At 47.5% G+C, this 24,578-nt stretch overlaps 1 protein-coding gene across 4 annotated transcripts in view; it reads left to right on the top strand.

Annotated features, from left to right (window-relative positions):
• The window catches only part of Fer1l6 (fer-1 like family member 6), a 170,277-nt gene that overhangs the window by 31,043 nt on the left and 114,656 nt on the right, over window positions 1-24,578 (top strand). For 2 of the 4 annotated variants that reach the window (XM_023718786.1, XM_023718788.1), the window contains exons 2-11: window positions 1,355-1,393; window positions 4,393-4,475; window positions 11,393-11,513; window positions 13,935-13,989; window positions 14,081-14,212; window positions 17,420-17,482; window positions 20,881-20,959; window positions 22,237-22,393; window positions 22,969-23,155; window positions 24,057-24,249. In XM_023718786.1, the coding sequence (XP_023574554.1) occupies window positions 1,355-1,393; window positions 4,393-4,475; window positions 11,393-11,513; window positions 13,935-13,989; window positions 14,081-14,212; window positions 17,420-17,482; window positions 20,881-20,959; window positions 22,237-22,393; window positions 22,969-23,155; window positions 24,057-24,249 (1,109 nt within the window). Of the gene's footprint in view, window positions 1-1,354; window positions 1,394-4,041; window positions 4,184-4,392; window positions 4,476-11,392; window positions 11,514-13,934; window positions 13,990-14,080; window positions 14,213-14,942; window positions 14,951-16,650; window positions 16,660-17,419; window positions 17,483-20,880; window positions 20,960-22,236; window positions 22,394-22,968; window positions 23,156-24,056; window positions 24,250-24,578 lie in introns of those variants that run through there. The other 2 variants (XM_004634457.2, XM_023718789.1) reach the window with 2 other exon arrangements.

Here is a 24,578-nt window from a genome sequence, read left to right as displayed (position 1 = left end):
GAGAGGAGAGGAGAGGAGAGGGAATTACAGAGCCTTGATAGGGGTATCGTGGAGATTTCTGTCTAAGGATCTTCTGCAGAACTCACAGCTGTCTCAACACTTAGTAGTTTGTCTTTCACAGATACGTTTCCGTCTTCAAAGTAAGAACGTACAGTAGGGTGTGCCTCAGGAAGTAATTCCCAGCAAGCAACTGGGCATTTATCAGGGGCTTTGTGGATAGCCTTAGAATGGTGCAGGCATTTGATTGGTTTTGTTTTGTTTTTTGGTGGAACCAGGGATTGAACTCAGGCCCTTGCGCTTGCCATGCAAGCGCTTATTTTACTGAGCTATCTCCCAAGCTGGTTTTGTTTTTAAAAGTACAATAATTTATTCTTTTAATCTAGGAGTATAATTAAATATAAAATTATAGTTTAGTTCAAGAAAATTTGTCAGAGGGCTGCCCAGATAGCTCAGCAGATTAAAGCACCTGCTTAGGCAGACACAGGGGCCGCGGGTTCGATCCCCGGCCTGCTGCGCTGGCCCTGCCCCTCGAGCATGCTGAGATAGTGAATGAGACCTGGCGTGGTGGTGTGTGCCTGTGATCCCACTGCTTGGGAGGCTGAAACAGGAGGATCACTGCAAGTCCAGTCTGTGCAGTAAGACTCTGTAGGCCCTGTACTAAATACATTAAAAAAATATTTGTCAGCATATTCAGGCAGATAAATCAATAACACAGCTAAAGCTTTGCTTTCTAATTAATTAAGCTTTGCCTTTTTTCCCCATCTTGGGTGCTGTGGCTTTGGTCAGGAAGGGAGGTACCCGGGTGACCTGTAGAGGAGAAGAGCAAGTGCCGGTCACACCACTCACGCAGTTGCCTCAGTGCTTGGTCGTTTGGTCCACGCTGCTTCGATTCTTCCCCAAAGGTAGAAAAGGCGGTTCCAGAAGCGAAGTCTGGGGCCTCAACTGGGAACCGCATGGCAATTCCAGCTCCAAGCACTCCCCAGTCCTGGCTCCAGCAGGCCGCAGACAGCACTATCTTAGATTAGCTATCTGTAGCACTTTGCAAACAGTTGAGTGTGAGGCTCAGTAGGCCCATCCATGTACCCTCCCAGGAAGGACAGGCAGAGTCCCCTTAACGACTTCGTGAAGCAGAAGAGCAGCAGGCCTGGTGCTGAGAGATGGCCGGGGCTCAGCCCCACTTGCAGAGCAGCTATGAGACCCGCACCCCCGTGGGCCAGCCCCTCTTGCCAGGCGCCAGGCTGGCTGGCCCCTGGCAGTGCAGCTCCCGTGGCCCAACACACAGCATGGCTGCCTTGGAAAGATGGGCCACAGCAAATCTAATCCTGTCTTGTTCAATGCTCTTGTTTGGATACAGATACCGGAGTCACGGTAGCTTTCACCCTGAGGAGACCAGGTTGGTATGGGTACACCCAGGTGTCCCTTAACTTACTGTGGGGTGGATGGGGGGGCAGAAAGTCAGGTCCACTTGGGGCTCCCTTATGAGAACTGTCAGCAAGCTGGCCTGGGCAGGTGTGATGGGAGCTGCTGGACGCTTGCCAGGCAAGCGTTCCCAAGCCGGTGGTGAGTCTCAGTGTGTTAGTGGGCACTCCCAGCACCCTTTCACCGTAAGAAAGGCCACTCATAACGTCTATCTCATCCAGGCTGTGGGGCTGGGAGATCAGGTGTGTAAAATCATGTTCTTGTCACATGATTCAAACAATTTAATCTTGTTTTTCTCTGGCATCCCTACTGAGATAACTTGTAGCACACATTATACTTTACAAGTATTGTTTCCTATCTTAAAGTCACCCTGTGACTTGGGTAAGAAATAGCCTCGTATCACATGGGGAGAAAACGTGCTCGTCTGCAGAAGTACTTAGCCCCCGATTCTGGAGCTCGATCCACACAAGTCTCCTGACAGAGTCTCGTGTCACCGATTTACTCTGCACTGCTCTGTCAGGGGCACTGTCACCTGCTAGCAAGCTAGGTCCTTCCTACAGCAAGGTATCTGGGGCCTGTGAAGGAGGAATCAGCTTTTGTGCTGGGTGTGCCCAGGATGGCTGACTCACATGTGTTTTCAGGAAAACACATCTGTGTTTGTGAAACTAGCATCCATCTACCCAAGAGGGCTGGCTGGCTTGGCATTCCTGAAATGTCCCTTTGGCTTATTCTGTGGGGGTCCAAGCTGTGCCTAGCCACGTGCTTCTCAACCCTGACTCGACCTCAGGTCGATTACAAATCTCAGAAGGCCATTCGAGACATTAGTGTTAAGCAGACAAACACTTCCACAAGGAAATCTAAAAGGCAGCAGGGTCAACAGGAGCTGTGAGTTCCAGAGAGGGAAGAGTGCTTGCCTCTGTGAAAAGGGTCTGGCTCTCTCCTCATGAAGTCAGGGTGGAGACTCAGAACATGAGTGGGGACTCATGCACGATGGCATCCTCAGTCATGGCCCAGTGCCTTGGGTACTAGTTCTCTATGGAAGAATCCAGAATGCTGAGGCCATCTTAGATGAGGATGTCAGCCCTTATAGGAGCATGGCGCCTCCCCTCTGGATATTGTTTAAGGCAGCAGCTTCCTATTTGTAGGTGGGAGTAACTCAGCCTTGTCAGGCTGAAAGCCCATGGACCATTTCCTGGGAGGATCTGTTCTACCATCGGAGCTGATCTTGGCAACGAGCCCTGGGGAACTGCCACAGCCAGTTCAGGGTGTGAAAGGGACTCTAGCCTTGAGTCCCCTGTTTGGAAGTACCCTTGGAAGCAGGGCAGTAGGAGCTATTATTACAAGGCCTCTCTTGGAAATATCAGAAAGGAGGAGTTTCCTTTGCATGTTCTCCAGAGATTCCTGAGAATTAGGATATCGGAGCATCAGAGAAAACTGCTTCTTCCCCAGAGGCACTTGTCTTGCGCTTTCTGTGTACCAGACATGGTCCTGGGTGCTTTGTCCCTTTACCTTATTTTTCATCACAACCATCCTGTAGAGTAGGTACTCTGTTCCCATCGCCACCACATGTGTGAGGAACCAGAGTGAAAAGCGAGGCTGTGTGACAGCCCAGGCATGGCTGTTTCTGGAGGGCGTTCTTTCCCACCTACTGCACTGCAGGATCTCAAGGGAGTCAGTGAGCCCCTAATCAGCTCCCCCTCTTGATGCTTGTCTCTTTGAACCCACCTCTGACACTGGTCATCCACCCTCCACCTACAAACCTCCGGGGACAGAGATCTCCCTCTCCCATAGTGGTCCATCTGTGTCCGGTGGTACTGATCCATCTGGTTTGAAGTGGGGTGTATACAGAATGAATGAATAAGTACATAAATAAATAAGACATCTGTCTTTTCCTGCATCCCAATTTCGATTTCAATCTTAACCCTTAAAAGAATAGTAACTGGGCAGCAAGTGTGTTCCAACTGCCGCACTAACTTCTTTGCCTTTGTGACTCCACTTTGCGGGGGGGACCTGGTCCAACCTGTGAGCACCAAGCTGGGACAGAGTCCAGGCAGCCCAGTCTTGGTCACTGACTCCATTACCTCCTGAGTCCCAACTATAGAAGCCAAGGGGAGGGGCTGGCTACCCAGGGAGTCCACAGAGCAGGGCACCAGGCACTACCACCCGCCCCTCCAGTGCACACCTCACACCTCCGGCTCCTTCTGCTAGGTCCTTGGGGCCATCCAGGCAGCCCCACCCACCTGGCGGCACCTTTGCTCCAGCCTGTGACCCTCTGTGCTTCATCTGGGGCTGTAGGTTTTCATTCCCTCAGCTTTAGAAAGGAGTTCTGACTGAGAGCTGGCGCAGCAAGGACGCTCTCTGTGTTAGAGACAGTGGAACGGGACCCTTTCCTGAGATGTGAGGAAGCCAATAGTAAGAACAGCGCTGGCAGCAGTTTGGAGCCTGCCCCAGGTGTCAGCTGAACTATGCGCTTGTGGCCTTCGGGAAGACCGGAACCTTTTGATCTTGGAAGTAGCCCAAGAGCCAGGCTCAAGGGGGGTGTGTTTGCTGTTGGAGGGAGAATAGGCTGAGGCTGTGCAGGGGTGAGCTCCTGGGCTCTGAAGTTAGGCAGGTTCGGGCTCCGGCAAGAGCTCTGGTGCTCAGGAACTCAGAAACAGCCTAAGCCTCTACAGGCCCTGGACCATGGTCCTACCATGGGCAGGAGAGGGGTGCTGTGACCCTCGTGTGACATCCTTCCCAGGGCTGCACACAGTGCCTGGCCTGGGTGAGCCAGAGAAATGGAGACACAGCTGCGGCTAGAGTTCTGGGGCACCTCGTCTGAGGAGCTTCTGCTTCTGCAGCAGCTGAGCGCTCGGCCCTCCTGGACGGGCAGGGAGGCTGCTCAGCTGCGAGTTGGTGTTCCTGCATGTCTGAACAACTCCGCTTCTATTTTACTGTGCTGCTTAATTTAGTTTATTTTTGTTTTCTTTTCAGAAAAGGGATGTTTGGACTGAAGCTGAAGAAGAAAAAGAACAAAGCAGAGAAGGGGCTGATTTTAGTTAACAAGTCCGCACAAGGTGAGTTGTGGCCAGGTGGTGGCCGCTGCTCTGGGAACTGGCCCTCACGGGGGACACCTCCTTGCTGAGAAGTGGCTCTTTGTCCACTAGAGTAAGGCGAGGTGTGCTTGCTGCCTGCTAGCTCTCCAGGTCCTGCTCATCCCAGGCATGAAGAAAAGTGCCCCAAAGTCCTGGTCGTCACCAAGTAGGTTTGGGGTGGACACGAGGTGGGCCATGGAAGAGGCCCTTGGAGAGGCAGCAACAGGGTCCAGAATCTACTTCTGTTCTAATTTGCTCTGTGACCGTGGGTGGGTGCAGACTCACTTCCTGTCCTCTCAAATGAGCATGGTGTGGGTTGTTGGGCTCACATGGTGATGGGAAGATCAAATGAGAGACTGAAAATAAGAGTGAGACCATCACTACTATGGTGACGGCGAGGAAGGTTTTACCCTGTGTCGTCTCGCTGGACCTCTCCGCCACCCTAGCAGTCAGCACTGTTACCCTTCTGTTATGACCCAGTTAGAGAGCTGCGGAGAATGAGGCAGCCAAGTAGGTGTGGCACAGAAGCCTGGCTTCCGAGGGTTGAGGCCCAGCCAGAAGTGAGAATGGAAAGCCATCGTTGAGAAATTACTCAGAATTTCAGGCTGGTGATGACAGAGCTTACACCAAATGCAACAGGGTTCTTTGAGTGTGAGGTCCTGTCTGCACAGACTGCCCACTCCAGGCGCCGGTGCAGAGGGTGGGGGCAGGGAGGAGGGAGCAGCACACGGCGCTACAAGCCCAGGGGCCAGACGTCCTGCCCTTGGTAAGGCTACTTCCTTCTTCAAAAGAGCAAACTTGAATGACAGTGTAAATGACGCCAGTGGGTGGGCTAGACCAGTAGGGCTGGTGCAGACACACACTGGAACCTTGGTGGACAGGTCTACGTGGGCTCTGGAGACTTCCGCTGAGTGGCCCGCATCAAGGCTGGCTCTCTGGACCATTCATTCCTAGACTAAAAGGGTGTAGTGGGCCTGGTAAATCTTCACCCATCTTGTCTCCTGTCCTCTACTGCAGTGGTTCAGTGACTTTATGCCCCACCTAACTCACTCTTGCATTCATCCTAAAATACTGACAATGATGACAAAGAATTACACTTGAATGGGAGGGAGGAGTGTTGGTATTCAAGGGGGTTAGACTTAAAGCTTAGTAGAAGTACTTGTCTAGTCAGTTAAATCAATGACTTCAGGGAGAGGGTGGAAAAGGTTTCCAGGGCTTTCCTGTCATCCTCGAAACTGAGTTAAATAAGGCATAGTTATTCCTCAAAGATTTTATGAAGAATGACATCTATGGGGCATACTTATTCTCTACTGCTTGTTAGTTGATACATCACTCAGGGCCCTGAGAAGTAGATTCCTTGGCCCCAAGCACAGGCATTTCAGAGGACTGGCCTGTGGCTCATTCTTATCACAGTCTTCAGCCCAGAAAGCAAACAGGGCAGAGAGGCCCAAGGCCCCTCCTAGAAAGTAAATGAGCTCCACCCTGCTGGGAGAGGCCAGCCCGTGGGAGACAAATGCTTGTGACTCAATGGAGACTTCGGTCTTTCCTTCTTGGCTCAGCCAGGAAAATTAGGGCTTCTGGGTGAATGATAGGAGACTCTCAAAGTCTTCGGCTCTTTTGTCTGTGCATATGACTCGCACCCTTGAGAGTCTTGATACTTGAACCCACCCATTAGGTAGTTACAGGCTGGACACCTCCCCGACCACCCATTCATTGCTTGTTCAGCACAAGTTAATGGAATGTCTGCCGGGTGTGGGCCCTGGGTCAGGTTCAGTTTGTCGGGTGGATGGACACCAGATAGTTTAGAGAGAGGGTGGTCTTGTGCAGGCCTCTTCTCTCTGCCCACTTCACCAATCTCTATTCTTTACCTGTTCTAGGTCCCCAAAGGCTGACTTCTATGTGGGAGGACCCAGGGACCCAGAGCCTTCTGGCTTCAGGTTGGGTCTGGCCAACAGTGTCCCAGAAGAAGGTCTTAGGAGATGGGGAGCAGGAGCATGGGGTACAGATGACCGTATCCCTCAGCTGATGGCAAAGGGCTGCTCTTCATAGGGAGGCTGACTCATGCTTACTCCACTCCTTCTAGGTTCTAGTTCTTTGTCTCTGTCTCTCTGTCTTTGTCTCTGTCTGTCTGTCTGTCTGTCTGTCTGTCTGTCTGTCTGTCTGTCTGTCTGTCTCTTTCTCTCTCTCTCTCATTTGCCAGGCTAGGAGTGGAGCCAGCCTGGCTGTCTGGGGCTGCTAGCAGCCCCACATAACTGCACACGCTCTTGTGGTTTTCCTACACCCACATCTTTGTAAGAAGCCCCGAAAGCATCTTATTCTGGCTGTGCCATCTGTTGATTGCTGAGGCCTTGACTGGAGCCCACATTATAAGGGGAGGAAATGCTGTAAAAAACACAAGGGGCTTCAGTGGAGCTTCCTGGGAGGGAGTGGGGGAGTCTCTCCGGATTCTTGGCTCATTGAAATAGAGATTTGGTGGGATCAGGGAGGAAGTAGCTTTCAAAGGGAAACTTCAAAGTGACAGGGAGCCCCCAGGGACAGCACAAAGGACAGCAGCTCAGGCAGAGGGTGCTGGTGCAAACAAATGATAAACAAGAGTGAGCCTGTCAGCCTGGAAGGGGCTGGGAGCAGGGCAGGGGAGAGGGGCACCATGACGGGGCAGTGGAGCAAAGCCAAATGGGTAGGGTGTTAGCCAGGCATGGGCTGCAGACTGTTGGCTAAGAGCAGTGGAGAGACACTGAGAGGTTCTAAGACAGGAAGTGGCCTGGCCACCCGCATTCTACCTGGAGAGTCTATTAGAGAGTGTAGTAATCCAATGAATGAATGATGAAGCTTCAGCTGATGGCTTTTCTACCTCAGGGTCTCTCATGCTCCAGAATGTAAACCTCTGGATGGATCTTGAACATCTAACTCAGCACAGCTCCTAGTACGCATCTGGTGGAAGTTTCCTTAGAAACTTGAGTTCACTTGAGTTTCTCACCCGTACTCAAGGAGGGGAGCAAGGGTTTATTTTACCGGGCTGCTTCCAGGAGCCCAGCCAGACACTAGATTCCTGTGGCCTGCCGGCAGTGCTGGTCTTGGCTTTAGTCTCCTGATTGAGAGAGCAGGCTCGGGGAAGGCAGGCTCTGTTCCTGCAGCCACCCTCTCTGTGGCTGCTGAGTATCTACCGAGTCCAAGCCTGGGTGACGGAGTTCTGTGGTCTGAGCCGCCTCACCCTGTGTGTCTTCTCATAAGGGCTGTTGGCAGGGCTGGCTGACTAAAACGGAACCCAAAGCATGCTGCAGCCACAAAGTATCTTAGAGATGACTTGACTAATGCACTTAGAGTTGAGTCCCAGGATTCAGAAAACTATTTCAGGGGTGTTTGGAGAGAAGAGTGGGAGACTAAGTGGGAGGTTTCCTGCCTGCACTCCACCCGTGGCACACTGAACAGCTTGGCCCAAATGGATTTTTGTTTTATACTGAGGTTCAATATAAAACTATATTTATAAAGGGACCAAGGTGCTTTATAGAGTTCAAGACCACTTCTCTTGCCCAGTGCTTTTACTTTACAGGGAAGGCAAAAGAATGCCAAGCAATGTGGAAAGAATTCCTGAAATCATTTTGTATGTGGATCTTTGGGTGACCCTCATAAAATAATCCTATAAAGAAAAAAAAAGAATGCCAAGCAAGTCTGTGCAACAGGCTCAAGCCATGCCACTTTAATCTGTCCTCCTCAGCACCCGATATATTTGGCAAGCACTTTGTGGGGCTTTATGCATTTTGTTCAATTTTCCCGAGAACTGTGTGGTGTAGATGGAATTAACTCGGTCTTGTTGTACAGATAGGAAAAATAGAACAGACAGAAATAACTTGCCCAAATCATAAAACTCCAAAGTGAAAGGGCTGAGATTTGAACCCAAAGCTTCTGGGTTAACGTCTATCTGACTATACCATTCACACTCTTCTGGTGTGCTAGGGAGGCCCAGCCACTCTTGTTTCTGCCAAAACCTGATGAAGAAGTGGTTCTCAAACTTTGTACACGTTAGTATCCTCTGGGAAACTCAAACAATCTTAGCGCCCAGGCAGCTTTCCTGGTGAGTTCCCTCAGGATACTGGGGCACGCAGGAAGGAATCTAAAGAAAATGACTGCTGTCCAATTGGTTAGGGTTTCTAAGCGCTTGTACAGTTGCTTCCTGAAGCTTTCCATGAAATCTACCCTTCCTAGTTAGATAGCTTGAAATATGCAAGCTCGAGAGCCTAAAGCAACAGACTGATTTGCTGCAGCTGTGAAGTCCAGCGTCAGCATCACGGGGGCAAAATCCAGAGCCTGAGGATGTTTCCTGACTCCTCCTGTCTCTGATGTGTGTCAGCTTTCGTTCACGGTGACAAACACCCACAATAGATATTATGAGAAGCAGAGACTTACTTGGGCTTATAGTTCCATGAGTTTCAGTCCGTGGTTGACTGTTCTGTTGCTTTGGGGGTTGTGGTGAAGCAAAGCATCATGGTGGGGACCACACGGTAGGGCAAGCCTACCCACCTGTGGCAGTCAGCAGAGAGAAAGAAGCAGCGGTAGGGCTGCCAATGTCCCCCTGTCTGCCCCCCAATAACCTGGCTTCTTTTCACCAGGCCCCACCTTGCAAAGTTCCCACCTTCTCTAAATTGCACTGCAGGCTGGCAACCAGGCTCTCAGCATGTGGCCCCCAAGGGACATCCAGGACCCAGATCCTAGTCCCTGGGCTGTGGCATTCCTTGGCTTGTGGAAGCAGCAATCTAGCCTCCGGCCCCAGGGTCATGCTGCCATTGTTTTGTGCAAAATCTCCCTCTGCCTCTCTCTTATAAGGGTAGGTATGGCTGCAATTCCAGCCTGCCTGCTAATTCAGATCACTGCCTCATCTCAAAATTCCCAGCAAACCCACATCTGCGGAGAGCTTTCATTCCCATCAGCCAGTGTTTACAGGCCCGGGACTCAGGCTGGCCATCCTTTCGGAGGGTAGAACCCAGCTACTCAGTGCTGGCTACCTGCTGCAGGACTGACTGTACCTGGAGTTTTGCTGCTAGAGACTTAACCTAGAGCACCGCCACCCCCAGCCCCGGCCCACCCGATCAGAGCTGATCTGACAGCTTCCCAGGCGTTTCTCATGCACACTGAACTGTGCTGATAAATCTCAGAGAAACTAAACGATTGTCTCTGTCTCCCTGGCGCGTGACGGTCGTGACTTGAGAGTGTTTGTTTCAGCACACAGTTTTCCTACCACCATCCATGCAGATCAGCTCTTTTTTTTTTCAAAACAAATAAAAGACATATTTTATTTTAAGAAAAGTTGAAAAATGTGTCTGGCTTTTCTGCCAAGAGGATGTTAGGCTTCATGGTGGCAGAGAGTGTTTCATAATCCTCTTGTGGCCCACTGGTGTCGGGCATGGTGCCAGGCAGAGTGGAGCCTTGGTTGCTGCCAGCCTCAATTTTTATTTTTTAAAGAGCACACAACAGTGATAGAGATGGCTGAAGAGATAGATTGGAGGTCTAAGCACCAGCCTGGCAAGTACAAAGACCCAGGTTTGATCCCTGGAGCCCTGGGCGTGCTGTGCTGGCCCCGAAACAGCATGGTGGCACATGCCTGTAGTCCCAGTACTGGGGAGGCTGAGCTAGGAGGATCACTACGAGTCCGAGTTACATAGCAAGACCCTGTAACAAACAAACAAATAAACAATGAAAAAAAGTAAAAATAAAAGTGATACAAAAAAACCCCCAGTATTAGAAACAATACAAAATTTCACTAAACAGAGTAATAGGAATTGAACAATGGTTGCTGTATTGCATGATGTTATCTTCAAATTAGTTGTTTGATTACCAGATATAAACACGCAAGACTGGTTTAAAGAAAACACAAAACTAGATAATAACAAGAAAGTTTTAAGAAATTCAAAAGAAAAAAAAAAGAATAAGAATTTAAAAAAATTAAACATTAACTTAATTTTTGCTGCTTTCAAAAGACCAGAAAAAATCTGCAGTACAATTATCCAAACTATCCTGCACATATACCTAAATGTATCTGTTCCCCTTCTTTCTTTTGTCCTTTTTCTCATCCCGGTTTTTCCTTCCCATTGAACAAATACTTTCCCTTCCACAGTATTTTATTTACTCTTTCAGGTTCTCACACTAACAAGATAATACAATGTTTCCACATGTGGATCTGACTTATTTCACTTGCCAATATAGTCTCTAGTTGTATCCATTTATCTATAAAAGCCTCAAATTTATCTTTTTTATAGCTGAATAGTACTCCATTGTGTAAAAATCCCATATATTTTTTATCTGTTCCTCAGTTGATAGGCTATGAGAAATTGTGCTGCTATAAACATAGGTGCACATGTATCACTGTGGTATGATGATTTCAGTTCTTTTGGAAAAATACCGAGGAAGGGAATAGCTGGCCTGAATGGGATCTCTAATCCTAGCTTTCTGAGGAATTTGCATACTGATTTCTATAATGGTTGTACCAGCCTGCACTCCCACCAAGAGTGGAGAAGGCTGGCTTTTTCCCTACAGCCTGTCCAGCATTTGTTATTGGTTGACTTCTTGATGAAAGCCATCTTTCTGGTGTAAGATGGTATCTCAGCGTTTTAATTTGCATGTCTTGGTTGACCAATGATGTTGAACATTCTTCATATATTTATTTGCCATTTGTATCTTCATTTATGAAGGGTATATTCATCTCAGATGCCCATTTATGGATTTGGGTCTTTGAATTTTGGAGACCTGATTTCTTTTTAATTTTTTATGTTCTAAACAGGAGTCCTTTGTCTGAAGGATTGTCCACTATAATTTTTCCCCAATTCATGGGCTTTGTTTTTACTCTGCTGATTTCTTTTATACCAGTCTCAATTAAGAGGACTTTCCCCCTTTGCCTGTTCTTCTAGATGGTCAAAGTGACACAGAAGCATCACAGGAAGGACCCTTTCCACAGGAGGGACAAGAAAGAGATCTGATCCGTGATGATATGTCCATCACTCCCACCTTATCAGCGCCTCCAAAGAGAAGGTACGGGGTTGAGGCCACCGCAGTCCCCTTACTGAGCAGCTCCTGTAGGTGAGGCATGCTGCGGATGTCCACGTGCTGAGACAGGAAGGGCCATGGCGGCTGCTCCACTCGCTTTCTCTCCAAGTGCAGGCCTCTGGATAGGGGTCTCGGTCAGCTTTCTGCTGGCTGCATGTCTTAAATCTCCTCTGAGTAAGGCACTCATGGCCCTCCTGGTGCACAAATGGCAGCAAGAGCCATCACTTGCCTCCTCTTTAACTCATCCAAGTATGAATTTTCTTGGTTTCATTTTGTTTCAAATGAGAAAGTGGTTTTTAAACTACCAACAAAAAATGTAAAGCAAACTTGATTTGTGCATGCTTTATCAATTAGCTATTGATGTGTGATGAATAACTCCCCTATCAGTGGCTTGCCACACCGGGCATTCATATGACTCTGGAGGCTTTGCGCTGGGTGCATCATTTTACCGGCCAGCACCAGCAGTAGTTGTCAGACGATTCCTCAGGTGTCTCTGGCCATTTGGTGGCTCTGCTGATTTCAGCTTGGGGGAGGCAGGCAAGAGGTTGGCCTGACATTGCTTCTGCCGGCCCGCTGTGCTCTCCATCACGTGGCACCAGCCTCTCCAGCAGCTCAGTCCAAAGCTGACCCACCGGTGGCCATGGCAGCATTCAGAGAGAGCGTGCGAGGTCTCCTGAGGCATCAAACTGGGACGAGGAAAGTCATTTGTGCTCGCTGTGCTGGTTAAATGGAAGCTACGAGGTCAGGCCATGTCCCCTGGGAGGAGAGTGCAGGGCCAGGGCCAGCAAGCTTGGATCCAAAGAAGCCAGCAACTGGGGCTGTCAGAGCTTTCACTCCGCCATATTTGTTTAGGTCAGTCTCTTCCTTGTGATTACTCACCATGCCCTCTCCTCCTTTTTTCCACTCAGAGTGTTACTGTCAGTAAAGCCAGCTAGCGCCACATGGCATTTGTGTGCACGCACTCGCTCCAAACCCCTATGCTGCCCCGACAGCCACCACCCCCGGCCCGGCCTCCAACCAACAGCTTGAATCATTCTTTAATATCTATCAAGGTATCCCTTTTTGCCCGGATAACCAGACAGACGGAGGAAGGCGGTGGAAAGAGAAATGAGGAGCAGTAGTCTTTTGCTTTCTATATGGTTGGAGCGGTGTCCAGCAGCTGAAAGTCTGCCTACCACCAATGCTCAGTTCAGATCTGGCCTCTGCAGTGAAGTCTTTGTTGTTTACAGAGCACTTAGAAATCTCATCTCTTCATCTGTTCTATCTTATATTTTCCCCTTATACTAGTTTTTTCCTCATATGTCTTTGTTTTTCTCTTCCTTGGACAAATTATTAGCTTGGAAAGTGCCAAGATGATGTTATCAATCGTTGCTTTCCTCTTAACTAAGACTAACACTAGGCTTCACATAATGTAAATTTGCCATTTCATTAATGAACATTCTAAACGATGGCTGGCTTTTCTTATACACATTACGAGGTCCTTTGTACCTCAGAGCAATGCTACGGGATAGTATGTCTACTCTCATGTAAAGAAATGAAAGCTAAAGCTCCAAAGTGGGAAGCACAAATACTCTAAGTCAGGAGTCTGACTCCAAAGCCTTGAGATTTTTACTGGCACACTCTATTCCCTGCTGGACTCAATTTAGCAGAAATAGAATGAAGTCAAATGCAAGAAGGGATTAGAAGTTGAGGGAACAAAACTTAGCAGGAGCCCAGCTCGGCACCTCTCCCACCTGTTGCCCCTTGGATGACAAGGACCCTTCATCTCTTTCCACTGCTAGCCAATCCCTGAGGGTCCAGGTGTTGCACATCTGTTTTCAGTGACTTGTGACAATCCAGATAAATGAACTGCCCTAGACATGACCTTGCTGCAGCACGACATCTTCCTCATTCCTTCCAATGATATCCTCTATCAATCCTTTCAAAAGCAGTCACGAAGCCCCGAATTATTATATGTACTAGAAGCTAGGAGCCAATCTTGCGTCTAGGATCAGGTGGGAGGTTGGGAAATCTAATCTGACTCAGCTTTGCCCTTGACTTTGAGGCACCGCAGGTGCTGGTTCTATAAAATCATATACTCTGGTCAGTCTTAGTCCTAAAAAGCTGCTATTATTTATTTTCGCCAGGCATTGGGTTAGATCTCTATGTGTTGCATCCTTTAGTTCTACCAGTCACCTCATGTGCTAAGTCCTATTTCAGCTGCATTTTCAGGATGGGAAAACCGAGTTACAGAGAGTTATCTCAGCGACTTGTTCGCTTGTACCTTCCTTTTCCAGAGCAGTGGAGAGAATATGCGATGCAACATAAATGAAATCACTAGACAGTCTTGGGAAGTATTACTGTGGCTTGTGGATCTAACGCATGTTCTGACGCAAGGAGACAAATAGACTAACCTTTCTTTGGTAGATCAAAGGTGCTGACTAGGATCCACGATGGTGAAGCCAAGTCCCAAAGCTATCAAGTAAGCGGTCAGCCCTCCCTGCCCAGCCCCAGTGCCCCCGAGTGAGCGCGCAGCGACCTCAGAGTGGCTCGCGCGCGGCTTCCGGTTGCAGATTTCCATCACCATCATCGAGGCCCGCCAGCTGGTGGGCGAGAACATCGACCCAGTTGTGACCGTCGAGGTCGGGGACGAGAAGAAGCAGAGCACCGTGAAGGAGGGGACCAACAGCCCGTTTTACAATGAGGTGAGTCGTGGAGAGCACACCGCGGTCCACGGGCACGCGTCCTCTCCTCCGCTCCCCGCGGGAGACCTCACGGGACAGGAACGCTGCGTCCCTGGCCGGATCCCCTTCCTAGCCTCTCCTGAGGATCGCAGCAAATCCTCTCAATCTCCTACACACACACACAACCCAGAACAGTTTTCAACACAAAAAGAATGGAAAGGAGAGGCAAAGAACGCTTCCGAATGTTGAAGTCATTAGTGTACTAACAGAGCTGTCTTATTTCTTTTAAGTTTGTCATCCCCCACGACAATTCAATAAGCATTTAAGGTTGGCCATGAAGAGCTACACATTCTTTTCCATGCCGGAGATGCTGGAAACTTAGTCATCGATAGTGATGAGGTATACGGTGTTGGAGGGCAAAATGGCTGTGCTTTTCTAAGCTGTGCAGAAAGTGTAAAGGAAAATCTTAAAGACAGAAGTTTCTGATGTTAAACATACTGATTCTCTTTTGAAAATAAGATTGTTATGTGGAAAAAAATGGCACAGTAGAAAATGACTGTGAAAACTTTGTTTCCTTCTGGTTTTGGCCCCTAATCCTAGACCTCGTCCTGGGGGCTGCCGCTCTCCCGGGCATCTGGGCGTTTCCCAGAGAGATTCCAAGCAACACAGGAGTGAAAGCACACGTGATCCCCAAATAGCTGCGTTGTCGACACACCGGCTGGGCGTGCTCTTCTTCACAAGACAGCTCCTTGGAGATTGGTCCGTAGTGGACAAGTAGTTCAATCTCTCCCCTCATGGCTGAGGAACTGTCCCCTGCTTTGATGTAGCATACTATACTAAGTCCGACTGTCATGCATGGATGCTAATCTCTGCTGGTTGCTACTCCTTATAATCATATCTATACAGCATAATTGGGGCACAGTGTATGACAGTATGCTTAAATTTTTGTTATTATCAAATTGCCTTCTAAAGAAGTTAACAATTTATACTCCAACTAACTATGCAAGAGTTCCTTTTTTCCTGTAGCTATGTTGACACCACAAATTACAAAAAATGCAGTAAACTCTTCATTATTAACCTAATGGGAGTGTTAATTAAAAAGGAAGGCAGGGAGCACATGGATAATGGCATTGACAGAAAATACCCAAATCCCATTTGAGCTGTTAATTGCTTTTCTGTTTACGGTTCCTGTCCCTAAGCCTTGAAAATGTCAGTAGTTTTCTCTTTCACACTCCACTCCCACCCTTATTTTTTTTATTACGAGTGTGATATGAGATAGCGTGTCCAAAAATGCTTTAAAGCTGCAAAGCCCTAAGGTTTGTTAGTTATTATAATTATGCATGCAAGTCCTGGGTCCAAATGACATGGAATTGGGCCCAAGCGTCATCAAGACGAAATGCAGTAAAGACATGGAAGGTGAACTCAGTACATTGTTGTGGGTTTTGGCCAACTTTCAAGCCCAAGTGTTTCCAGATGCTGAAGGAACTACTTAGTGGTGTCTAGACAATGCTGGTTCAGAGGTCTTGGGAACCTGCCTGAGGAGGTTGGACCTGAGACACAGGAAGCTAAGCGGACACAGCAACCACTGAAAGGAATTTACCAGTCCAAGGGAAGCCACCATGTCCTGCCTGTTCAACCCTATCAGAGAATGAGGGATTTTCCACATGAGCTAATTTTCCACATAAATTTGATCACTAAAACTCTTAATAGGTTTAAATCCCTAGTGTACATAAATTTTTTCTAAAATATAATGTATGTTTTGTTATTAAACAGAAGACGATTAGCATATTGTCGCTTATCTAAAGGCCACCAGGGTTGGGGAGATAGTTCAGCAATCTCAGCCCCTGCCTGGCAAGTGCAAGGACCCAGGTTTGATCCCTGGTACCGCATGCTGCACCGGCCACAGGCCAAGCCAGTCACAGCCACCAAAACTGGGTGTGGGAGCACACACCTACAATCCCAGTGCTGGGAAGGCTGAGACAAGGATCACTACAAGTCCAAGCTACATAAGGAGACATTATAACAAATAAATATCAATCAATAAATAAAGGCCACCATTCTAAAGATCTGATGACATATTTTTGTTTTTCTGTTTTGATTTGGAAAGAAAGCTGGTCAGTTTTTCATTCTTACTGCTGTGTCTATCTCTAACTTATGTTTCCTCTGCTCCTGAAGCCCAAAATAGTGAGCAGAACTCCAGGACCATAGCCTCCCTGTTCTGCCTCCCCAACCCTCTTCAGCTCCCAAAACAAACCCAACCAACCACACACAGACACCACCCTGGTTTCCTCTATTTAAGAATCACGCAACCTCACATTTGAGAAGAACTTAACTCAAAGATCAGATGAAACGTCTAGTACCTACTTTGCTTCTTTTGTAACTAGGAAAAATATGTTTTGGTCCTGGGTCCCAAAATAACTAACAGTATAATGTAAGAAAAAATCTTTTAAGTTCTTCAGTCTTCAGGTGTGTTTGGTTGTTTTTTTAATCTGAAGAAGGTAATTTCTTCACCTTTGCTTTTTTTTTTTTTTGGTACTGGGGATTGAACTCAGGACCTTGAGCTTGCCATGCAAGCACTTATGCCACTGAGCTATCACCCCAGCCTCCTGACCTTTGAAATTCAGTCTTTTCCTTAATATTATAAATCTCCCTGTCCATAACTTATTTGTATTATTTCTCTGTCAGCCCCCTTGGTAATTTCACAGAGCTGTCTGAAACGGAAAAACGTGAAAAGTTAGGTTGTAATCAATTTCATCCTAAACAATATCATACTAAGATATCGTTTTTACCTATCATTACAAGAAAAAAAAATAAAATAACTAGCGACATGAAGGATTGGTAAGGGTGTGGAGAAATAGCTGGTCTCATAGGCTGCAGGTGGGCTTAACTACTTTGAAGTATTAAAGTATCTACTTTAATATTAAGGATCTATATTCACACAACCCATGCCCAACAATTCCACTTCTTTTGCCCATTTTTGAGCAACACTCACACACATCCAGTGAAAGGATGTGGCTGCTGGCGTTCTGTTTTTGCATGGAAGAACTGAAAACAACCTAAGCGACCTGCAGGGGGCGGGGATGGCCACTCAACTGATAACATATTCATGGAACTTAGGCCTATGCAGCAGTTGTTTAGAACAGCACTGAATTCTGAGTTCACTCTAGGAGCAGAATTCTTAAATGCAAAGCTGGATTTGACTGGCCAGATGAACTCTATGTTTTGCAGTATTTCGTCTTCGACTTCATTGGGCCCCAAGTGCATCTTTTTGACAAGATCATCAAAATCTCAGTAAGTCTCTGTGGGTGATGATGGTGGTCAGGGGGAGAAGTGGGAGGGGTTCTAGGCACTGGAGATTTGCTAGGCAGTTTCAGTACGCTTAGGGATGAATTGATTCAGGAAAGTACGTCTGGGTTGGGGAGTTTGAAACCAATAGGCTGGGACTTGGAATCACCAATAGAGAAGAATTTGGGAAGGAAAACCATCTCAAGAATATCTATACTTCTTGGAAGCAAGTGTGAGCTACAGTAAAGTTGTTACTAATCAAATGTGGGAATGTGAAGCATATGCTGCAAGACGTCTTAATAGATTACCATTTAGTTGATTTCTTAAATCAGGCAAATGTGAGTGTTTCTCTCTGTAGATGGTAACCACTCCGATGGCCACTAGTCGTAACCCTTTCCCTTCCCTGTGGGCGATAAAGGGAGACATAGAACAGATTTAGAAAACAACCAAATATGTCAGTCTCATCAATAGTGATCCTGGTTTGGAGAATGTACTTTGGAGCAATCTGGCCACTGGGCTGCTTAAAAGTTTCCTTTGAGTGTAGACTTTAGGACCTGCCCAGGGAGGATGTCTGCTGCACAGACACTTCTGAAGTCCTGCTAGAGGAATTGCTGGTCCTACAGATTAGAGTAGAAACAGAGAGAGCTGCTGGCTCAGGGCTGTGCGTCCTCCGCTTTTGCCCACCAAGTGGAGGACAGGATTTGGCAGGGAAATTCCTGTGTTGAAGTGGTCATACTGGTGCCAGTGATAGAGAAGGGAGGCTTTGTGGGGAGCCACACTATTCAGCAAAGAGACAGATGGGGTGGACTACAGATTGAGCCTTGTCTTCCAAAGAGCTTCTATTGGACAGAGCCCCATTTATGCATGAGTGTAATAGTGCAGAGAACTGGGTATGCTTTCCCCAAAGTCACACCAACTCTCATGGGGACCGTGAAGATGACAAGACTTGGAAATTTCCTGTCTTCTTTGCCTGTCTTTATCATCCACTCAGTGTGATAGAGAGATGCATGCACAGTACATCCCACAGTAGCACATAACAAAGCCCTGCACTAGCACCCAGGTCCCAGAGGAGTTAGGATATTACCCTTCCCAGCAGTGCTTGAAGAACATGACTCCTGAGGAGTGAAAAGTCATGAAGAGCCAAACATTCTTAGTGTTTGGATTTCAGGCATGATGACAAGGTATTTTGGGACCTGGAATACTGCCCAGGACTTTGCTCCATCGCTCAAGCGACTGCTTGTTTGTGAGAGTGGCTCTGTAGCTTTTTGCTGTTACTTGAGACAGGATCTCACTGGCCTAATAGTCACTGTATGAGCCAAGGTGACCTCAAACTGGCGAGCCTCTCAGCTCAGTCCCCCAGGGGCTGGGATCACAGATCTATGCCACTGTACTTTGCCTTTGCTAGGTTTGCATGGTGGATTGCAGGCAAGCTCAGGGCTGTTGGTGAAACTCATGGAATTTTGGTAGAGGGTCCGAGTTGGTATTGCCTATCTCTGTTCCCCTAATTTGGGAGAAGATAATGCTTTGGTGTCCCTAAGTGACTCTTAGAGAGACAAACAAAAGATTTTTGAAAAGAATACTTCCTTTGGGCCTGGAATGTTTAACCTGTTAGTTCATGAATGGAAATTTAGTGTGGTTGGAACAAATTCATCGGGGAAGGGGGAGAGGGCTGAAAGCAGATCCACTTGGCAGAGTTAGGCTGTGATCTAGCTTGGCGGTGCCAAGGCCATCTTCCCTTAATAGTCACCCAAGACACACAAGGCCTCTGTGAGTGAGATGTCCCCAGGGTCTCACCACTCTCTTGGTTGCCACATCAGGCTTACCTGTCACTTACCCATTAGCTGGGTGATTTGAGGAGCTCTCCTTTGTTATTTGAAGATATATTCCATCTCGTTCACAGAGACCCTTTCTTGCAAAGAAACCAGTCATTCTTGGACCTCTGAGAAGCCACATTAGCCACTGAATCATGGCAACTTACAGACTGAGCTGCTTTCTCTGTGTGTAGCCTTAAATAGCTCCTCTAGTCAGCCAGGCTGTCCTTACTTGCCCTCAGTTTTCTGACACTGTTGGAAACTTTGGGGGAGAGAGAAAGAGAGAGAGAGAGGGAGAGAGAGAGAGAGAGAGAGAGAGAGAGAGAGAGAGAGAGAGAGAGAGAGAACAGGGAAATGGGAAGGGCTGTCATGTGTTGAGGTCAGTTGGTGAGGTCAGTCAGATTTACTGGGTTTTGTTTTACCTCTGCCAAAAGAGGATATTTAGAAGCTATAAATTCCTCCTATTCATCCATCATTCAATCATTCACTAAGTCACAGAATGTTTCTTGAACACTGACTATGAACGAGGCCACATCATGGATAGAAGAGAGTAGAAGACTGTCCTGGATTGAAGGGTTTTGCAGTTAGAAAAAAGTTCAGAGGCCATGCAATCTAGCTTTCAATTGGCATAGAAACACTCTCTATCTTCCTCATGATAGAGGGTTCTTAGACAGGATGATTATTTTCAGTGGTGGTGAGGTCAGTACTACTTGTGGAAATCCCACCCCCTTGCTGAGAAACTCTGGCCAAAATAAAAACTGTCCTTATCTTCTTTTTCTGTCTTCTTCTTGAGTTGAAATCTTTCATCTTGTACTTAAAAGCCCCACAGGAAGGACCCATCCCGCTCTGGATGGTAGACCTTCCTAGATTTTAGGACACTTGAATCTCTGTTGCCCTGTCTCTACATCCCTCACCCTAGTCTTCTCTCTTCTGGGGTAAAATGAAATGACTCTTGGTTCGTTATCAGTTTCTCACACAATGTGGCATCTGGACAGGTACCAGCTTGGCCATCTTCCTTTAGAACTTCCTTGCTGTGGCAAAATTCACTTCAGAATGTACTTCTCTAACCAACCTTGGCACTTTGCTGACTTCTGAATATACCAATATTGAGAGGCACCACCCCTCTTCTTCTGTTGCATATTACCAAGTGTTTCATAGCACTCCATGGTGGGTTCTCTGAGAATGCTGGGAGAAAAGCATTTTGGGAGTTAGGGGGAAAGGAAAGAGTTGCATCCGGGGAATCAGGGAATGTTGCTCAAAGGACTAATGTGTAGGCTTGAAGAACGGGGAGAACTTCAGCAGGCAGAAGTGGGTTTGAAGGGAAGACTGTTCTGGTGACCATTTTGGTTAAAGAAAACTCTCAGGTGCTGAGAGTCAGGTGACCTTCAATGTCTGGAAGCTTGGTAGAGGGGTGAGGTACCAGTGAGAAGCTTCTAGAAGCTCTTCAGAGCCCTATGGCTTGATGAACAAACTCCACTATCCCCCAGTCAAAGCCAGACAAAGGGTAAGGCCAAGAAGCCTCTCCGATGAACCCATTTCACAGACTTATCCTCAGAGACAACTGTGTTGGACTTGTCCTCCATCTCTCCTCAGGTCTTCCACCACAAGCTGATAGGAAGTATTCTGATTGGCTCCTTCAAAGTAGACCTGGGGACTGTGTATAACCAACCTGGTAAGAAAGCACCTCTCCACCTTCAGCCTTCTTTGGTTTATAGCACCCAGAGTTCATTTCACGTATCCATTCATCCATTCAACCCTTCATTCAATGACACTGAGCACTAATCCTACCAAGTAGAGAATGTTGCGGCTGTTGTCTTTAATGTTTTGTGATTTAATGATAGAGTTATATGTCCATGTCTCAGTATGTTCTTTTTGTCCTCAGACAAATTCTCCTTAATTCAGCGCTGTGAGACGTATGCTCCAAGCATGTGACAGACGCCCATAATCACAGAACTCTGGGAAACTGAGCCCAGTTGGATAATTTAGCGAAACCCTGTCTCAGAATAAAAACAAAAAATAAATGGGCTGGGGTTGTAGCTCAGTGTCAAGGCCTTGGGTTCAATACTTAGTACTGGGAAAAAGATATAGGTGGTGGGATTAGAATCCTGGATTTCAAATACCACTCGGCCACTTCCAAGCTGTGCAGCTTTGAGCAGTGGATGTGACTTGACTGTCTCTCATTTTCCTCATGATGATAAGTTAATGCCTCCTTCAGAGTTTTTGGAACAGTAAGTTAATAAATGTACATAAAGTGCTTAATAGAGAGCCTAGCATGTAATAATAACTGAATATTTTATGTCAGGCTTCTATAATCATTATTCTTACCCCTGATTTACGGAACAGTGAAATTCTGACAATAGGTAATTTGGGAACTGATGAGTAATGGAGCCAGCAGGGAACAGATCTTCTCAGGAGCATCCCCTTCTCTTCTGCAGCGATTCCAGTACTTGGGACCTCAGGGGCCAGGCAGTGGGCCTGACTGGGAGCTCTGGCCTGATCGCCATCCCTTCAGGAGGGATGGAGTCTGTAGGGAGCAGGAGGTCTTGGTCCTTGGAAGCTCAGTATTGACTTATTTTACTTTTTTTTTTCATTTTAGAAGATGAGGTCTAGATTTTGTAAGCAACTTTGAAGTTTTGCTCATAGCATAGGGCAAACAAAAAGATCTATGAGCCACATTTCTGACTTCTCTACTCCATTACTACTGTCCTCTCTAGTAAAGGTAGGGATTCTGTCTAGTGAATCACCAGGTTGAATATTTCCCAAATATCTTTGGTAGGTTGAATGGGGAGTAGAGGGTTGGGGGACAGCAGGAGTCTTGGAATAACTGAGAAGAGTGGCTGCCTTGAGCAACAGAGTGAAGAGTGTGGGGAAGACCTGGGGGCGAGGAGAGCACGAGGGACGTCACTCACCGAGCTGTGGAGGATGTGAACTGTTAAAGTGCTTTTCTAGGCCATCAGTTCTGTGACAAGTGGGCACTGCTCACGGACCCCGGAGACATCAGGACTGGCACCAAGGGCTACCTGAAGTGTGACATCAATGTGACCGGCAAAGGCGACACCCTAAAGACCACCCCCAAAACCTCCGATGCTGAGGAGCAAATAGAAAAGTGAGACAGGTCTCTCTGGGCTGCCTTGGAGAGGTGCTATGCTATGCACTGTCCTGTGTCTCTTTCTCCTCCCTCCACCCCTTTCCTCACCGGTGTATAAGAACTACCAAGTCCACAGGCTGGCCACCTTGGTTCTGCTCTACCAGAGGCAGCAGGGCATGTCCTCTCAAAGGCATTGCTTGCCTTTGGAAAGTTGGCTTCCACGATGAGAACTGTTTCATCTCTAATGGCCCATTGTAGATAAGCTGTTCCTGGGCTTATGTAATTTATCTGATTGTAGTTGATTTTTCTTTGAATAATTATTGTTTTACCTACTGGTATGGGGAATCATAAATGCATCTCTAAAATGGAGAGTGAGAGACAGGGTGTCCTCTAATTCTAGGGCCTGAAAGGTTTATGCTCAATTTATGCCCTTTGCTGTCATTGACGCTAGGAAGAAGGCGCGTTGCAGTGGTGAATCTCAGTCTCCTTGCATGTCAAATCTTACTTTCTGCTTCCAAAGTGCTTTTATTCTCTACTCTATAGTTTTCCAAGTGCGAGAGCTTTTGATTTTTTAAAATTTTCTGTTTTCTAAGGAACCTTCTGATCCCACAAGGTTTTCCATCAGAGAGAGCCTGGGCCAGATTCTATGTGAGACTCTACAGAGCAGAAGGATTGCCCAAAATGAACTCCAGCATCATGGCGAATGTCACCAAAGCATTTGTGGGTGACAGCAAGGACCTGGTGGATCCCTTTGTGGAGGTCTCCTTTGCTGGGCAGACGGTGAGGGGCTACTGTCATCCATGCTAGTCAGCCTGGGCTAGACCCCTGCTCTACATCCAGGCATTTTTAATCAAATGAAATAAAGTTTAAATAAAAATTAGAAAATGCCTTGAAAGAGGAAGTTTGTCCCAAGAAGGCCATGAATAAGGTGGCTGGGAGGTGGGGGGAATTACCCATTGGTGATGTTGGAAGGGAGCTGTGTGTGCTTATGGCTCAGGTCCCAGGCAGGCAGATGTCCTTGGTTGCCTCTTACTATTTCCCCAAGCCATTCCATACCTCCCAGCCCTATAGCACAAGCCCAGTCTCCCAGTCTGTTTCACATTGTTCAGGAACCCTTGTCCTACATTTGTCTGAACAAGCACCTTTGCAAGTATTACAATTGGACACATGGTCAGAACTTGACTATGGTAGGCAGACGTCTCTACCTTCCAAATGTGGAATGACCATCTCCCTTTGACAAGGGTGAACACTGGTGTACTTTTGACCTGGGTTGAACATGGACGTCATATAGAACATCACTCCCCATTTTATGTGAAGAAACGAAAGGGCCGGGCTACTGTAGTGATTCCCCCAAGGGCATGGTCTTGTAGGAGGTGAGCGCAGGGTCTGTATCCACTGCGCTCCTGGAGATACCTGGAGCAGTTCCTGCTCATAGCACAGCCGTTAGTTTTACTCTCATGTGTGGGTGAGAAGCTGCCTGTGTGAGTGACCCACTTTGCCCCAGGTGCTTGGGGTGAAATCCAGCCAAAGTTGGTCTTCAGTGATGTTCGCTGGGTGCGATTGATTTCATAAATGTCAGGGGAAGCAGTCTCATTATTTTTAGCAGCTCGATTTATATCTCCAGCTGGCTGGAGTCAGTGACTTCCTTCCGTGGTTCACATGCTCCTGACTATGCTTCTAGGGTCGAACCACAGTGCAGAAGAACTGTGCTGATCCTATATGGCACGAACAAGTGGTCTTCAAGGAAATGTTCCCGCCCTTGTGTCGGAGGGTGAAAATCCAGGTGTGGGACGAAGGCAGCATGAACGATGTGGTGCTGGCGACCCATTTCATTGACTTGAAGACAATCTCCAATGAGCAGGATGGAGATAAAGGTAAAGTCCCCCATGGCTGACTCAGAAACAGGCCTCAAAAGTGATCATGCAACAACCCTTGTCTTTACACCGAGAGGATGAACGCAGGTGCTGTCGGGTACCTTTCACACCTCTGCAGCCTGTAGTGTGTGGAGCTAGCCTGGGAGCCAAGTGGCTTAGTTCTGGCCCCAGGTCTTCCAGGAACATCACTTTACATCTCTGAGGGAGTCACTGTTCTCTCTACGGAAGAATAAGTTGAGATACTGGTAACCTGAGGTCCGTCGGCAAAGTCGGCTGGCTGCATATTTTATGTGGCTTGGCTTGCAGGCTGTGAAGGACTTGTGCACGGC

This window comes from Octodon degus, unplaced genomic scaffold (assembly GCF_000260255.1).
Source record: "Octodon degus isolate 3935 unplaced genomic scaffold, OctDeg1.0 scaffold00062, whole genome shotgun sequence".
NCBI lineage: Eukaryota > Metazoa > Chordata > Mammalia > Rodentia > Octodontidae > Octodon > Octodon degus.
The sequence above is the reverse complement of the archived record's forward strand: the minus strand, read 5'-3'. Positions and strand labels throughout refer to the sequence as shown.